The sequence below is a fragment of the Babylonia areolata genome, chromosome 12 (assembly GCF_041734735.1).
Source record: "Babylonia areolata isolate BAREFJ2019XMU chromosome 12, ASM4173473v1, whole genome shotgun sequence".
Lineage (NCBI taxonomy): Eukaryota > Metazoa > Mollusca > Gastropoda > Neogastropoda > Buccinidae > Babylonia > Babylonia areolata.
Window position 1 is genome coordinate 35,791,179 of NC_134887.1, and position 17,500 is coordinate 35,808,678.

A 17,500-nucleotide genomic window follows, 5' to 3' on the forward strand; every position below is an offset into this window, starting at 1 on the left:
AGGCCTTGCCTCTCTTGTTTGTTGTTGTTGTACAGTTTCGGATCTTTGGCCAAGGCAGTCAAGGCACTGCCAGAGAAGACGAAAGCAGCACTGCGCTCTACTGAAGACCTCAGCCAGGCTGCTGACAATGTTCAGGGTCTCCCTGTGGTCAGCAAGCTTCAGCAACTGGCTGCACGTGCACAGAGCTTGATGGAAGATGTGCACACTGAAGGAACTGATTTGTTCGCTGTGGGTTTGGGTTTGGGTTTGTTCCCTCTCGACCCCCACACCCCTCCCCCAGCTCCCCCCCGCCCCCCACCCCACCCCACCCCACCACCACCACCACCTTTTCTCTCTCTCTCTTCCATCTCTCGCTTCCCCCATTGCCCCCCCCCCCCCCCCCCCCCCCCCCGTCTCTCTCTCTCTCCCTCTCTCTCTCTTTCCCTCTCCTATCTCTCTCCCACCCCCTCTCTTTCTCTCACACTCTCTTGTCCCTCTCTCCCTACCTCTCTCTCTCTCTCACTCTCTCTCTCTCTCTCTCTCTCTCTCTCCCTCACTCTCCCCTTTCTCTACCCCTACTCTCTCTCTCTCCATCTCTCTCTCTCACGTCCCCCTTCTCTCTCCTTTCTTGCCCCCCCCCCCCACCCACCGCCTCTTTCTCTCTGTCTCCATTTCTCTGTCTTTTTTTTATCAAATCCATTATATGACGTTTTAAGAAAAATATATTAACATGTGCAAAATGTCGCTGTACACAAAAACAGACTTAATGCAAGGAAATGAGCCCTGTTTTCCAGATGTTGTGGAGTGATGGCCTAGAGGTAACGCGTCCGCATAGGAAGCGAGAGAATCTGAGCGCGCTGGTTCGAATCATTGAAAAGTCGATTATATCCTTACTCAACATGATGGCTAACAAAGTACGTTTATCTGCGTACTATGCAGGTTCATTTCACGATTTGTAGAACGCGTATATTGCTGTGAATCTTCTGTTTACAGAGCAGCTTACTTTCGCGATTTACAGAACTCGTTCTTTAATTGTGTCGTCTACAATGCAGTTCACTTTCACATTTTATCGAACATGTTTGATTCTGTGCATTTGAATACAATTCAGTATTCTTTCGCGATTTGCAGAGCTCATTCAGTTCTAGTATTTTCTGTGATGTCCACAATACAGCTTACTTTCGCAATTGATAGAACATGTTTATTGCTGTGCGTTTGAGTACATTGAGTATATCTGCGTAGGTATTTCTTTGATTTTCTTTCTTTTTTCATCACAACATATTTCTCAGTGTGAAATTCGGGCTGCTCTCCCCAGGGAGAGCGCGTCGCTATACTACAGCGACACCCTTTTTTTTCTTTTTTTCCTGCGTGCAGTTTTTATCTGTTTTTCCTATCGAAGTGGATTTTTCTACAGAATTTTGCCAGGAACAACCCTTTTGTTGCCGTGGGTTCTTTTACGTGTGCTAAGTGCATGCTGCACACGCGACCTCGGTTTATCGTCTCATCCGAATGACTAGCGTCCATACCACCACTCAAGGTCTAGTGGAGGGGGAGAAAATATCGGTGGCTGAACCGTGATTCGAACCAGCGCGCTCAGATTCTCTCGCTTCCTTGGCGGACGCGTTACCTCTAGGCCATCACTCCACAGCTTACTTTCCACAACTTATCGAACACGTTTATTTCTGGGCATTTAAGTACAATGCAGTTCACTCTCAAGATTTATGGAACACGTTGATTACTGTGCGTCTTCTGTGTTTTCCAAAAATACAGTTTACCTTCACGAATTATAGAACTCTTTTAACTTTCTCCATACGGTACGGCGAAAGAGACGACGTTAACAGCGTTTCACCCCAATTACCACCATCAAAATATTACAAGCGGAAGGCTCTTATACTGAAGAGATGAATGTTGACAAAGAATACCCAGTTCTGACGACGGAAGCTAAAGGTTGGGTCATTCAGACACCCACTGGACATCCGAGGGGTCTGTGTAGAGGAGAAGAGAGGACTGGCCGTACTGAGTGAGTTAATGATATGCCTCATCTGCATGCAGTGTAGTTTATCTATAGTATACGTTTATTGCTCTGCATCCTCTGTATTGTTTACAGTGTAGCTTACTTTCACGACATATAGAACTCGTGTATTGCTGGGCATCAGACTGGCACCTCTCTGGGACTTTCATCTGGTTCTTGTTGCTTATAGTCCAGCCGACCGCACAGGGCCATATCAGGACTGTCAAACCATACAAATGCTCAACCGCGACAACACAAACTGTCACATCTACGAAAAAAAAAAAGAAAAAAACCCACCCCAAAACACGCCAAGTCAAACCCACAAAACACAGTTTATAACACAGTATCCCAACCATTTAGCTCCTTTTGGGGGAAATAAGACAAGGCCATGCTGAGGACGCAAGCCATTCTGCTTGATTGATCAGGACCTCAAGGACGCCGCAGTGGTGGCCTTGCCCTTCGCAGAGAAGGAGATCCGGGGCATCCTGAACACCGTGCTGAGCAAGCTGGGTGACGTCAGCACACATCCGCGACAGGTCTTCTCCTCTGTCGAACGCTCCAAAATGAGGTCAGTGTGTGTGTGTGTGTGTGTGTGTGTGTGTGTGTGTGTGTGTGTTGTTGTTGTTGTTGTTGTTGTTGTCTTCAGTTTAACGTCTTTCCACTTGAAGTGATATCAGACGGGGAAAAAACAAAAACAAAAAAACAAAAAACGTGGGGGTAGAGGTTGTGGGAGGGAGAGTGGGGGGTAAAAGTGTGTGTATGTGTGGAAGGTGAATAGGGAGAGAGAACGCTAGAGAAAATGAAAACGTTATAAACGCCAACATCAAACAACTAAAACAACTATAACAAATGTCCTATAGGACTACTTAGCAAACCTTCTGCAATAACAAATAACATATTGGAATTGTTAATAACACATTCAAAAGAACTTTTGGTGAAGTCCGGCAAAAAGCATTTTAGATTCTGACATTCGAATATTACATGATTAGACTCTGACATTCGAATATCACGTGTGTGTGTGTGTGTGTGTGTGTGTGTGTGTGTGTGTGTGTGTGTGTGTGTATGTGTTTGGCAGGTGTTATTGTGTAGTAGTAGTAGTAGTCTTCAGTTTAACGTCTTCCACTTTAAGTGATATTAGACTGGAAAAAAAGGGGGGACAGGGGTGGGGGTCGGAGAGGGGAGGGGGGGCGTGGTGGTGGGAACACAGTTGGGCAGAGGGTGAAGAATGGTGTGTGTGTGTGTGTGTGTGTGCGTGTGTGTGTGCATGTGTGTGTGTGGTGGGGAATGATTCAGAGCATTGGGGAGGGGGAGGGGGGAAATTGTGAGTATGTGTGTGTGTGTGTCAATATTTTGCAGGTGTTATGTGTCACATCACAAGATCATCGCTTCTCTCTCTCTCTCCCTCTCTCTCCCTCTCTCTCTTTCCCTCTCTCTAACCCATCCTTCCTCCCTCTCTCCCCTCCCTCTCTGTTACCACCTCCCCCTCTCTTCCTCTCACTCTCTATTTCTAATGTCTGAATGTCAGATCAAAACAAAGATATGTTTGTAAGTACATACTGATAATAAAAGTATCATACTCGCAATACACGTGTCATACCTAGATAAAAATATCATATGCGAACTAAGGTATCACAGCCCAAAGATGTGCGGAAATAGGTAATGGGGTGAACAGTGGGGCGTGCGTTTATTTGTATCTCTCACTCCTGAACACACCATTGAACATGACGAAACCAGCAAACTGGGCCACAATATTATTACAATTTATTATCTCCTTTAAACCCATAACCCAAAAACTCTTTAATTAACTCATATCAGTTTTCAATGTGATAATACTTCAGTAGTGTTTGTTGTGTTGTGAATGTTTATGCTTTGCGTGTGGGACCGAGCTTGTGAATATCAGGCTTCGTTTCATACTCATGAAAGTGCACGTCAACGCAGGATACCAGGTTGCAACAGACGTTGTATTCTGCTCACCTGGCGGGGCGGAAGTCACAGTGCAAAGCATGATGGGAGGGGAGGTTAACTCTTGGAAATGAAAACGAGGTTTTAGAATCAGATTATCGTTACCAAGAACACAACAGTATTCAAACACATCACAGTATGACAGAAAGATCCGATTTTGTATGAAATATTGTCTTGTAACAATTCCGTATCAACGGCAATTTATCGATAGATCCTCCTTCCATACAAAAGTGTTTATGTGTTTTGTGTTTTCAGCTTTCACCTGGCCATGCAGAGAGTTTTGGAAAGCAGTTCCATCATCAAACAGGCAACGTCTTTTCTCTCAGGTAAAAACGCCCTTTGGCAATTACGAAGAAGATTGATTAACTGATTGAATCTTTAATGGGTAAAGAATTAGGCGCAGTAAAGGCCTTTTTTACAATTCTGCCCATTTAACGACACAAAACATAAAAATAAAGAACGACACAAAACATAGAAATAAAGAAATAAAATGAAATAAAATAAAATAATTAGAACGACGAATAAAAATAGTAACTGGGATAGTCTATTAAAGGTAACAAAGCGATGAAAAGAACAACTGGTACATTATCACGTACGTACGTACACACACACACACACACACACACACACACACACACACATATATATATATATATATATATATAGAGAGAGAGAGAGAGAGAGAGAGAGAGAGAGAGAGAGAAGAAGAAGAAGAAGAAGAAGAAGAAGAAAATGGAAATGTTGCAGGTCGGATGTCTCTTTTTTCTTGATCTTCTTCTTCTTCTTCTCCTTCTTCTCCTTCTTCTCCTTCTTCTTCTTCTTCTCCTCCTTCTTCTCCGTCTTCTTCTTCTTCTTCTCCTTCTTCTTCTTCTCCGTCTTCTTCTTCTTCTTCTCCTTCTTCTTCTTCTTCTCCTTCTTCTTCTTCTCCTTCTCCTTCTTCTTCTTCTTCTCCTTCTTCTCCTTCTCCTTCTTCTTCTTCTTCTCCGTCTTCTTCTTCTTCTTCTTCTTCTTCTTCTTCTTCTTCTTCTTCTTCTTCTTCTTCTTCCAGAATCAGGTAATCTTTTCAAACGAACAGACTGTCCATGTTCGGCTTTATCATATCAGGCAGCAGAAGCAGCTTCATGAACACGGGTCAAGAGCTGAGTGACCTGGCTGCCAGTGCCAGACTGCTGGTGCACAGACTGAAGGCTGACCATTCCAGAAGGAAGAGAGAGGCCAACCCTTGGGCAGATACAGCGGACACTATGGTAACACCTTTCGTTCATTAGTATTTTTTGACTCACTTGTGTAAACAAAGTGAGTCTATGTTTTAACCCGGTGTTCGGTTGTCTGTGTGTGTGTGTGTGTGTCCGTGTGTCTGTGTGTCCGTGGTAAACTTTAACACTGTCATTTTCTCTGCAAATACTTTGACAGTTGACACCAAATTAGGCATAAAAATAGGAAAAATTCAGTTCTTTCCAGTCATCTTGTTTAAAACAATATTGCACCTCTGGGATGGGCACAAAAAAAATGATAAAGAATGAAGCCTAATTATATGCAGACTGCATTTACTGTTATATTTATATTTTTTGTATTCTCTAAACTTGGCACTTTGATCTGATATTCTGATCCAACAACAAGAGCAGTCATTATTATCATTTTTTGTTCAAACAGGAACTTCTTTTGCTAAGCATGGAATTTTTATTTATTTTGCAAACGTTTTGGTGCAAATAGTAAAAAAGGGAAATTACTCTGTAATTAATGCTAGGGGACTTAATTTATCACAAGTGAGTCTTGAAGGCCTTGCCTCTCTTGTTCTTTATTGTCTCTCTCACATGTAGTGTGTTTGCGTTGTGTCAGTGTTGTGTTGTGGTGTGTTGTGTTGTGTTGTGTTGGGTTGTGTTGTGATGTGTTGCGTTGTGATGTGGCTAAAGATGTCGTAACACAGTGTACAATAAACCTGAACATTGGCTGACGGTGTTGTGACAGTGTACAATAAACCTGAACATTGGTTGACAGTGTTGTAACAGTGTACAATAAGCATGAACATTGGTTGACAGTGTTGTAACAGTGTACAATAAGCATGAACATTGGTTGACAGTGTTGTAACAGTGTACAATAAGCATGAACATTGGTTGACAGTGTTGTAACAGTGTACAATAAGCCTGAACATTGGTTGGCAGTGTTGTAACAGTGTACAATAAGCATGAACATTGGTTGACAGTGTTGTAACAGTGTACAATAGGCATGAACATTTGTTGACAGTGTTGTAACAGTGTACAATAAGCATGAACATTGGTTGACAGTGTTGTAACAGTGTACAATAAGCATGAACATTGGTTGACAGTGTTGTAACAGTGTAACAATAAGCCTGAACATTGGTTGACAGTGTTGTAACAGTGTACAATAAGCCTGAACATTGGTTGACAGTGTTGTAACAGTGTACAATAAGCCTGAACATTGGTTGACAGTGTTGTAACAGTGTACAATAAGCCTGAACATTGGTTGACAGTGTTATAACAGTGTACAATAAGCATGAACATTGGTTGACAGTGTTGTAACAGTGTACAATAAGCATGAACATTGGTTGACAGTGTTGTAACAGTGTACAATAAGCATGAACATTGGTTGACAGTGTTGTAACAGTGTACAATAAGCATGAACATTGGTTGACAGTGTTGTAACAGTGTATTATAACAGTGTACAATAAGCATGAACATTGGTTGACAGTGTTATGACAGTGTACAATAAGCATGAACATTGGTTGACAGTGTCGTAACAGTGTACAATAAACCTGAACATTGGCTGACGGTCTTGTAACACAGTGTACAATAAAACTGAACATTCACTGACGGTGTTGTAACAGAGTACACTGGTAGATGCAGCTGTGGACAATCTCAAGACCAGAGCGGACGCCATGGCAGCGAAACTGGATGAGATAAAGGATGAAGCGAAAGAACTGCAACAAGGGTTGGATCAGCAAGCCCTGTACACAGAAGTTCTGAAAACCAGCTACCAGGCTTTCAAAGAGGCGTATGTGTAGTATTTGTATTTTGTATTTGTATTTCTTTTTATCACAACAGATTTCTCTGTGTGAAATTCGGGCTGCTTTCCCCAGGGAGAGCGCGTCGCTATACTACAGCGCCACCCATTTTTTTTGCATTTTTTCCTGCATGCAGTTTTATTTCTTTTTCCTATCAAAGTGGATCTTTCTACAGAATTTTGCCAGGAACAACCCTTTTGTTGCCGTGGGTTCTTTTACGTACGCTAAGTGCATGCTGCACACGTGACCTCGGTTTATCATCTCATCCGAATGACTAGCGTCCAGACCACCACTCAAGGTCTAGTGGAGGGGGAGAAAATATCGGCGGCTGAGCCGTGATTCGAACCAGCGCGCTCAGATTCTCTCGCGTCCTAGGTGGACGCGTTACCTCTAGGCCATCGCTCTACTATAGTATTACGTGTGTCCGGTTTTGTGCGAGTGTCATCTACGTACGCACAGACGGGCATGTTTGGGGGATAGTGTGTGTGTGTGTGTGTGTGTGTGTGTGTGTGTGTGTGTGTGTGTGTGTGTGTGTGTAGCAGGGAGGGGGATTGGTGGAGCGTTGTTGGGTATGTTTGTGTGCGTGTTGAAAACAGTCAAGTGGTTTTGGGTGTATGCGTGAGTGTGTATTTATACATTCATGAACACCGACCGTTCGTATTTTTGATTGTTGGTTCATGTGTATTGCATGTATAAATGAATGTATGGGGGTTTTTTTGTGGGTTTTGTTGTTGTTGTTGTTTTATGCGCTTGTGCTATGCAATCAGATTTTCGCATCAAAAGATTTGTATGGAGGGATGGATGCATGGATAGATGGATGGACGGATGCATGTATGTATGTATATATGTATGCATGAATGTATGTGTGTCCGTGGTAAACTCTTTAAGAAACATATATTTATAAAAAAAAATTAAAAAGACCATGCAAAATACTTTGTCGGGCGACACCAAAATTAATTTTAGTTAAAAACAGGGGGGAGGGGGATGGGGGCCGCGGGAGGGGGGGGGCGGAGAGAGGGGGTGAAGGGAGAGGGGGAGGGGGGAGGGGGATCAATTTCTCTCCTTTTTTTTTTTTTTTTTTTTTTTTTGCTGCCCCATTCATCTGCACCGTTTCAGTGGCATTACTCCCACGCCGCTCATTTAGATTCCCCCATACACTGCCACACCCGTGTTCGTCCGTCGCAGTTCCAGCGTCGGCAGTCCACAGGGAGCCGTCGATGTTAGGTCGCCAGGAGGCCACACACCAGAGGAGACCCTGCACTGCTGCTGAGTCACTTCGGAGGTGTTCAGTGGTCCCCCCATATCCTAATCATACTGACCATGCACGGCAGGGAAGGGCACATGATTTTTGCGATGGAGTAAAAAAAAAAAAAAAAATAAATACATAAATGAATAAATAAATAAATAAATGATGATAAAAATGAACATTAAAAAAAAAGAAGCTTTTCCATAGTCATTATAAATCGTACACCTTTATTTCGTTCTCACCAAACTTTTTTTTGCACTTTCATCTTACACAGTGACACGTACAATATAATACAACATCTGTTTTCACCCTTTTTTTTTTTTTTTTTTGGTATTTCTAGCATCGACATGATCCGGTCACGCATCAGCGCGCTGCTCGGTCAGAAGTTCCACCCGGGGTTCCCAGACCAGCGCAGAGACTGTGACGGCACGTGCCACTGTGGATACTACCCTACCGACCGTGACCGCTATGGACACCCCGGGGTGGACCTGAAATGGGATAAGGGCTGGAAGGTACAGGGAGGTCACGCTTGGGTGATCGTATTTTGTATTTTGTATTTGTATTTCTTTTTATCACAACAGATTTCTCTGTGTGTGAAATTCGGGGCTGCTCTCCCCCAGGAAGAGAGAGCGCGTCGCTACACTACAGCGCCACCCTTTCTTCTTTTCTTTTCTTTTTTTTTTTTTTTTTTTTCCTTTTTTTCTTTCCTGCGTGCAGTTTTATTTGTTTTTCCTATCGAAGTGGATTTTTCTACAGAATTTTGCCAGGGACAACCCTTTTGTTGCCGTGGGTTCTATTACGTGCGCTAATGGTGGTGGTAGTACGGGAAGGTGTTGACAAAGAAGTGATGTGGTGGTGGTGGTGGTGGTGGTGGTGAAGGTGATGGTGGTGGTGGTAGTGGTTTTGGTAATGGTGGTGGTGATGGTGGTGGTGGTGTGGTGGTGGTGGTGGTGATGGTGGTGGTGGTGGTGATGGTGGTGGTAGTGGTGATGGTGGAGGTGATGGTGGTGGTGGTGATGTGGTGAGGTGATGGTGGTGGTGGTGATGGTGGTGGTTGTGGTGTTGGTGGTGGTGGTGGAGGTGGTGGTGGTGGTGGTGGTGATGGTGGTGATGGTGGTGGTAATGGTGGTTAATGGTGATGGTGGTGGTGGTGGATGGTGATTATGATGGTGGTGATGGTGGTGGTGATGGTGGTGGTGGTGATGGTGTCGGTGGTGGTGGTGGTGGTAGTGGTGATGGTGGCGGTGGTGTTGGTGGTAGTGGTTGTGGTAATGGTGGTGGTAATAGTGGTGGTGATGGTGATGGTGGTGGTAGTGGTGGTGATGGTGATGGTGGAGATGGTGGTAGTGGTGGTGGTTGTGGTAATGGTGGTGGTAATAGTGGTGGTGATGGTGATGGTGGTGGTGATGGTGATGTTGGAGATGGTAGTAGTGGTGGTGGTTGTGGTAATGGTGCTGGTCGTGGTGGTGGTGATGATGGTGGTGGTCGTCGTCGTGATTGCGTCATTTTGCAATAGTTATTGGTTGTTGCAATTAGCATAACTTACCTGTCTGAGTCCAGTACAATAGAACTGATTCGGTGTTATGGATCCGCTTGAGCAAATTCCCCACAGTAAAACTTCGCGAGCTGTATTCAAACGAGACGCCGTGGAAAGTCGGTCAGGCGTTAGGCTTGTGACCTAGTGTTGACCAGTGGTCAGTGGTGGACTTGTGATCCAGTGTTGACCAGTGGTCAGTGGTGGACTTGTGATCCAGTGTTGACCAGTGATCAGTGATGGACTTGTGATCCAGTGTTGACCAGTGATCAGTGATGGACTTGTGATCCAGTGTTGACCAGTGATCAGTGATGGACTTGTGATCCAGTGTTCACCAGTGATCAGTGATGGACTTGTGATCCAGTGTTCACCAGTGATCAGTGATGGACTTGTGATCCAGTGTTCACCAGTGATCAGTGATGGACTTGTGATCCAGTGTTCACCCAGTGATCAGTGATGGACTTGTGATCCAGTGTTCACCAGTGATCAGTGATGGACTTGTGATCCAGTGTTCACCAGTGATCAGTGATGGACTTGTGATCCAGTGTTCACCAGTGATCAGTGATGGACTTGTGATCCAGTGTTCACCAGTGATCAGTGTTGGTCCAGTGTTGACCAGTGATCAGGGTTCGAGGCCGGCCCCGTTTCGGCATGGTGAGGTGTCATTGGGAGAGGCGCTTTACTCCGATTTTTCCTCACTCCACCCAGGTGTCAATTGGAAACCTGACCTCGGTAGTATTAGATTCAAAAACGGCGGAAGGAGAAGATTGGGCCCCGCCTTGCTATGCCGATCTGTAGACACAGTGGATGTGAAGTCACTGCCACGATGGCCGCTTTGGGACCTTCGACTATCTTTATGGCTGAACTTAAAAGAATACTGAGGTCAGGAGAGTAAATGATGAACTAACAAACATTAAAGAGTGGTAACTCCATCCATGCACAAGGTACACAACTTCAAGTCAATGCTGCTCGTGCTACCGAATCAGCTAGCACACGGGTAAATAAAAGGTATACGGGAACGATTCCAGATACTTCCTCAAAAGCAGGAAGCTCCGGGCTTGTTCTTATACCGATCGTTTGACATGTGCGTACAGCAGCAAGAATGGCATAGCCTTTTAATCCTGAATGTGCTAAACAGAATATACGTACATTTATGGCACTTGCTGTTTGCAGATCATCAGACCTGTTGCCGGACTGGTCAAAGAGAAGGTAGTGGGACCTTTAACCCTTCTATGGCACTTGCTGTGTGCAGATCATCAGACCTGTTGGTCAAAGAGAAGGTAGTGTGACCTTTAACCATTCTATGGCACTTGCTGTGTGCAGATCATCAGACCTGTTGGTCAAAGAGAAGGTAGTGGGACCTTTAACCATTCTATGGCACTTGCTGTGTGCAGATCATCAGCCCTGTTGCCGGACTGGTCAAAGCAGCAGGCAGCAACGCAGTGTCCATCCAGCCGGCCACAGCTGGCTTCACGGACTATGAGATCATTCTCTCCAACATAGACCTCTCCATTCAGCTCAACGACACCGGGACCTTTGTGGATGCTGGGCAGGTTGGTCTTCACACACACACACACACACACACACACACACACACACACACACACACACACACACACACACCCTTCCCCCTCCTCCCACTCGATTTTTTTCCTTCCCTCGTCTAATATCACTTACAGTGAAAAGACGTTAAACTAAAGAACGAACACACACACACACCTCGGTTTATCGTCTCATCCGAATGACTAGACGCTCAGTTTAATTTTCAGTCAAACCTATTGAGAGAAAGGTGTGCCATCCGGATTCGAACCCAGACCCTCACGGACTCTGTGTATCATTGGCAGATGAGCGTCATAACCATTTTATAATGTGTGGCTTATTCAGGATTAAAGAGGCTATGCCAGTCTTGAATAAAAGCTAATTTGTGTTTGCACATTTCTTCTGTCTTTGCTGCTGTGTGCACATGTCAACTGATTGGCATAAGGACAGGCTCCCCTTTTTGAGGAAGTGTCTGGGTTTGTTCCAATGTACCTTTTATTTACCTGTGTGCTAGCTGAATCGGTAGCGTAAGCATCACTGACTTGAAGTTGTGTACCTTGTGTAATGGAGAGAGTTACCACTCTTCACTATTTGTTAATCATTTTATAATGCTTTCTTTCCCCCCAGGTAATCGCGGTGTCCGCAGGCCCCAACGGCTGCGAGGATTCCCACTTTCACCTGGCCATGAAACGCACGGCTCCAGACTCAGGTCTGTGTTACTATGTGGACCCCTCGCCCTACCTGGATCGCATGCAGCCCATCCCCCAATGGCACCAGGAGTGCAAGGACTTCACCTTCAAACACATCGGCAACGTCGTCGACTTCAGCCATCTCACTGAGGGGTTTTCCGAGCTCCTTGAAGAACTCGAAAGGTTGGGATTCATTACTCTTTTTTTTTTTTTTTAATTAATAATTCTGTGTGTGTGTGTGTGTGTGTTCTTTATCATATTCCTTCTGCAGGACATCTTTCTGTTTTGTTTTTTCTTCTCTCTTTTTCCCCTTTCCATTAAATATAGGTATATATGTGTTATTGTAACTGATGTAGATTAGCAAGGACAGATTGGAAGAATGGGCCATGCCTAAAATCTTAATCCTTGAATAAAAGATAAATAAATAAATAAATAATAATAATTAAAAAAAACAAAAACCGATATGAGTTCTGGGTTCTGAGTTCTCTCATTTTCGTGTTCTCATGCCATAATGCTATTGTATCTCTGTATAAGGTCAAATATTCAAGCGTTTGCTCGCATTGCAGATTTGCACTGGATGTTGGCAAAGGGCTGTTGTTGAAAGCAGTGGACGCTATACCTGACACAGACTTCCTGGGACCAATCAAAAGCATTGCTTCAGGCATCGTCAGTGGGATCGACCCTGACCCTGCCAACCTGAAGAACATGTTTAATGATGCAAAGTAAGTTGTTGTTGTTGCTGTTGTTTTAATTTTTGTACAATTAATTCTTAATCCTATTCAACCTGAAAAAAAATTTAAGAATGCAGAATACGTTGTTGTTGTCGTTGTTGTTGCTTTAATTTTTCGTACAATTAATTCTTAATCCTATCAACCTGAAAAACATATTTAAGAATGCAAAGTACGTTGTAGTTGTTGTTTTAATTTTCGTACAGTTAATTCTTCATCCTATCCAACCAGTAAAACATATTCAAGAATGCAAAGTACATTGTTGTTGTTGTTGTTTTAATTTTCGTACAGTTAATTCTTAATCCTATCCAACCTGAAGAACACATTTAAAAATGCAAAGTACGTTGTTGTTTTTGTTGTTGTTGTTGTTTTAATTTTCGTACAATTAATTCTTAATCCTATCCAACCTGAAGAACATATTTAAGAATGCAAAGTACATTGTTGTTGTTGTTGTTGTTTTAATTTTCGTACAGTTAATTCTTAATCCTATCCAACCTGAAGAACATATTTAAGAATGCAAAGTAGGTTGTTGTTGTTGTTGTTGTTGTTTTAGTTTTCGTACAATTAAATCTTCATCCTATCCAACCTGAAGAACATATTTAAGAATGCAAAGTAGGTTGTTGTTGTTGTTGTTGTTGTTTTAATTTTCGTACAGTTAATTCTTAATCCTATTCAACCTGAAGAACATATTTAAGAATGCAAAGTAGGTTGTTGTTGTTGTTGTTGTTGTTGTTGTTGTTTTAGTTTTCGTACAGTTAATCCTTAATCCTATCCAACCCGAAGAACATATATAAGAATGCAAAGTAGGTTGTTGTTGTTGTTGTTGTTGTTTTAATTTTCGTACGGTTAATTCTTAATCCTATCCAACCTGAAGAACATATTTAAGAATGCAAAGCACGTTGTTGTTGTTGCTGTTGTTTTAATTTTCGTACAGTTAATTCTTCATCCTATCCAACCTGAAGAACATATTTAAGAATGCAAAGTACGTTGTTGTTGTTGTTGTTGTTTTAATTTTCGTACAGTTAATTCTTAATCCTATCCAACCTGAAGAACATATTTAAGAATACAAAATACGTTGTTGTTGTTGTTGTTGTTGTAATTTTCGTACAGTTAATCCTTAATCCTATTCAACCTGAGGAACATATTTAAGAATGCAAAGTACATTGTTGTTGTTGTTGTTGTTGTTTTAATTTTCGTACAATTCATCTTATCCTATCCAACCTTCTTAATCCTATCCAACCTGAAGAACATATTTAAGAATGCAAAATACGTTGTTGTTGTTGTTGTTTTAATTTTCGTACAGTTAATCCTTAATCCTATTCAACCTGAAAAAAAATATTTAAGAATGCAGAATACGTTGCTGTTGCCGTTGTTGTTGTTTTAATTTTCGTACGGCTAATCTTAATCCTATCCAACCTGAAGAACATATTTAAGAATGCAAAGGTATGTTGTTGTTGTTGTTGTCTTAATTTTCGTACAGTTAATTTTTAATCCTATTCAACCCGTAGAACACATTAAGAATGCAAAATACGTTGTTGTTGTTGTTGTCTTAATTTTCGTACAGTTAATTCTTATCTGTCCAACCTGAAGAACATATTTAAGATTGCAAAATACGTTGTTGTTGTTGTTGTTGTTTTAATTTTCGACAGTTAATTCTTAAGCCTATCTAACCTGAAGAACATATTTAAGAATGCAAAATACGTTGTTTGTTGTTGTTGTATTTTCGTACAGTTAATTCTTAATCCTATCCAACGTGAAGAACATATTTCAGAATGCAAAATACGTTGTTGTTGTTCTTATAATTTTCGTACAGTTATTTTTAATCCTATCCAACCTGAAGAACATATTTAAGAATGCAAGTAGGTTGTTGTTGTTGTTGTTGTTGCTGTTGTTTTAATTTTCGTACAGTTAATTCTTAATCCTATCCTACCTGAAGAACATATTTAAAAATGCAAAGTACATTGTTGTTGTTGTTGTTGTTGTTTTGTTGTTGTTATTGTTTTAATATTCGTACAGTTAATTCTTAATCCTATCCAACGTGAAGAACATATTTAAGAATGCAAAATACGTTGTTGTTGTTGTTTTATTTTTTGTACAATTAATTCTTCATCCTATCCAACCTGAAGAACATATTTAAGAATGCAAAGTAGGTTGTTGTTGTTGTTGTTTTAATTTTCGTACAGTTAATTCTTAATCCTATCCAACCTGAAGAACATATTTAAGAATGCAAAATACGTTGTTGTTCTTGTTGTTGTTGTTGTTTTTGTTGTTGTTTGTTTGTTTTTGTTTGTGGTGTTTTTTTGTTTTTGTTGTTGTTTTGTTTTGTTTTTGACTGTTGAAATCATGGCCATGTCGTTGAAGGCAAACCGCAAAATCTTTTTCTTTCTTTTTTTTTTTTTTTTTTTTTTTATAATCCTCTACAGATCCAGCATGAAGTCGTTCTTCAAGGACATCAGCACAAAGAAATTCAGCCTGAAAGGCCTGAAGAACATGTTCAAGAACATCCCCGGGGGGTCGGGCGGGACGCTCAGCAAGATCAAAGGCCTCATCAGCAAGGTGGGAAACTTGACGAAGACTCCGCCGCTCCGGGCGCTGAAGTCACTGGCCACGGGGGCCATCGGACGGGTGCTGTCCTCACGAGGCGTCATGCGGGCGCTGGGTGTTGGTGGCTTGGAAGGACAAGGCGTGGAAGGTCAAGGCTGTGCGGGGTCTGCTGCCTTGGACTCCGCTCTGCAGGCAGGGGCGGACAAGGTGGAATCCCTCGTCGGGAAGGCAGCTGACAAGGCGGCTTCCGCTCTGGGAGGAGGAGCGAACGGCTCCGCTGTTCTGTCAGGTCTGACGTCCAAGGTCACTTCTTTCGTCGGTGGGCGGGCGGGGATGATGAGTGCGCTGAAGACCAGCGCCTGTCAAGGTGAGCTTTTGTTTGTTTTGAATTGAGGTGTGTGTGTGTGTGTGTGTGTGTGTGTGTGTGTGTGTGTGTGTGTGTGTGTGTTGTATTGCATTGTTGTTGTTTTGCTTTCTTTTCTTTTTTTTTCTTTTCTTTTTCTCCAAGTGTATTTGTTTTGCGATGAAAATGTACTTTTTCTCCAGACTTTACCCAGGAACGACAATCCTTTTTCTTGCTACTGCGGGTTCTTTATACGTGAGGCTATAATGGATACCCCACGGCCGTGAATGTTGCTCTGATTTCTCCATCATCAACGTATCATTGTGTTGCAGTGTGTCAGTCACTGGGCAGTGCCCTGATTTCTCCATCAACAACGTGTCACTGTGTTGCAGTGTGTCAATCACTGGGCAGTGCCCTGATTTCTCCATCAACAACGTGTCACTGTGTTGCAGTGTGTCAGTCACTGGGCAGTGCCCTGATTTCTCCATCAACAACGTGTCACTGTGTTGCAGTGTGTCAATCACTGGGCAGTGCCCTGATTTCTCCATCAACAACGTGTCACTGTGTTGCAGTGTGTCAGTCACTGGGCAGTGCCCTGATTTCTCCATCAACAACGTGTCACTGTGTTGCAGTGTGTCAGTCACTGGGCAGTGCTCTGATTTCTCCATCAACAACGTGTCACTGTGTTGCAGTGTGTCATTCACTGGGCAGTGCCCTGATTTCTCCATCAACAACGTGTCACTGTGTTGCAGTGTGTCAGTCACTGGGCAGTGCCCTGATTTCTCCATCAACAACGTGTCACTGTGTTGCAGTGTGTCAATCACTGGGCAGTGCCCTGATTTCTCCATCAACAACGTGTCACTGTGTTGCAGTGTGTCAGTCACTGGGCAGTGCCCTGATTTCTCCATCAACAACGTGTCACTGTGTTGCAGTGAGTCAGTCACTGGGCAGCGCTCTGATTTCTCCATCAACAACGTGTCACTGTGTTGCAGTGTGTCAGTGACAGTGCAGTGCTCTGATTTCTCCATCAACAACGTATCACTGTGTTGCAGTGTGTCAGTGACTGTGCAGTGCCCTGATTTCTCCATCATCAACGTGTCACTGTGTTGCAGTGTGTCAGTGACTGTGCAGTGCTCTGATTTCTACATCAACAATATGTCATTGTGTTGCAGTGTGTCAGTCACTGGGCAGCGCTCTGGCCAGACTGTCCAAGTCCGTCTGCATCCCTCATGACGACTGTCTGGGCATCGACTGCGCCGCCAGCGTCCCAGGCTCCTTCGTCAGCGTCAAGGTCAACATGACCCTGAGGGTGGACGTCCAGCAGAAGAAGGTCACCATCACTGCCAACGGACGCTCTCAGGACATAGCTGGCGATGGTGAGCGCAGTTTCTTCTTTCGGTTTTTTTTTTTTTTTTTTTTTTTTTTTATTCGTTGTTTGCTTGTTTGTTTTCTCCACTGTATATTCTTACCAGTGTGGAGATGTGTGTTTAAGATCAATCTCCAGATTTCGGCGATATTTTGTTCCAGTTGTGTGATGTCCGTGTCCGCGCGCAAAACAGAAAAGGAGAAGTATAGGTTGGCTAGACAAGTGCGCGCGCGCCTACGCATGCATACACACTTACACACACACACACACGCACGCTTGGATGAGACGATAAACCGAGGTTCCGTGTGCAGCACGCATCTGGCGCACTGAAAAAGAACCCATGGCACCATAATTGTTGTTCTCTGGCAAAATCCCGTAGGTTAAGTTCACTCTCATTGGTATATATATATATATATATATATATGTGTGTGTGTGTGTGTGTGTGTGTGTGTGTGTGTACACATACATACATACATACATACATATATATATATATATATGCATGCAGTCAGTGCCTGACTTACCTAAATGTTTTCCTTT

At 43.0% G+C, this 17,500-nt stretch overlaps 1 protein-coding gene across 1 annotated transcript in view; it reads left to right on the forward strand.

Moving 5' to 3' along the window:
* The window catches only part of LOC143287914 (uncharacterized), a 132,061-nt gene that overhangs the window by 36,558 nt on the left and 78,003 nt on the right, over nucleotides 1-17,500 (forward strand). Inside the window, exons 20-30 of the mRNA XM_076596156.1 lie at nucleotides 36-228; nucleotides 2,413-2,555; nucleotides 4,205-4,275; nucleotides 5,054-5,196; nucleotides 6,795-6,961; nucleotides 8,558-8,729; nucleotides 11,146-11,304; nucleotides 11,918-12,162; nucleotides 12,546-12,701; nucleotides 15,131-15,618; nucleotides 16,767-16,970. Coding sequence (XP_076452271.1) covers nucleotides 36-228; nucleotides 2,413-2,555; nucleotides 4,205-4,275; nucleotides 5,054-5,196; nucleotides 6,795-6,961; nucleotides 8,558-8,729; nucleotides 11,146-11,304; nucleotides 11,918-12,162; nucleotides 12,546-12,701; nucleotides 15,131-15,618; nucleotides 16,767-16,970 — 2,141 coding nt within the window. The remainder of the gene's footprint in view (nucleotides 1-35; nucleotides 229-2,412; nucleotides 2,556-4,204; nucleotides 4,276-5,053; nucleotides 5,197-6,794; nucleotides 6,962-8,557; nucleotides 8,730-11,145; nucleotides 11,305-11,917; nucleotides 12,163-12,545; nucleotides 12,702-15,130; nucleotides 15,619-16,766; nucleotides 16,971-17,500) is intronic.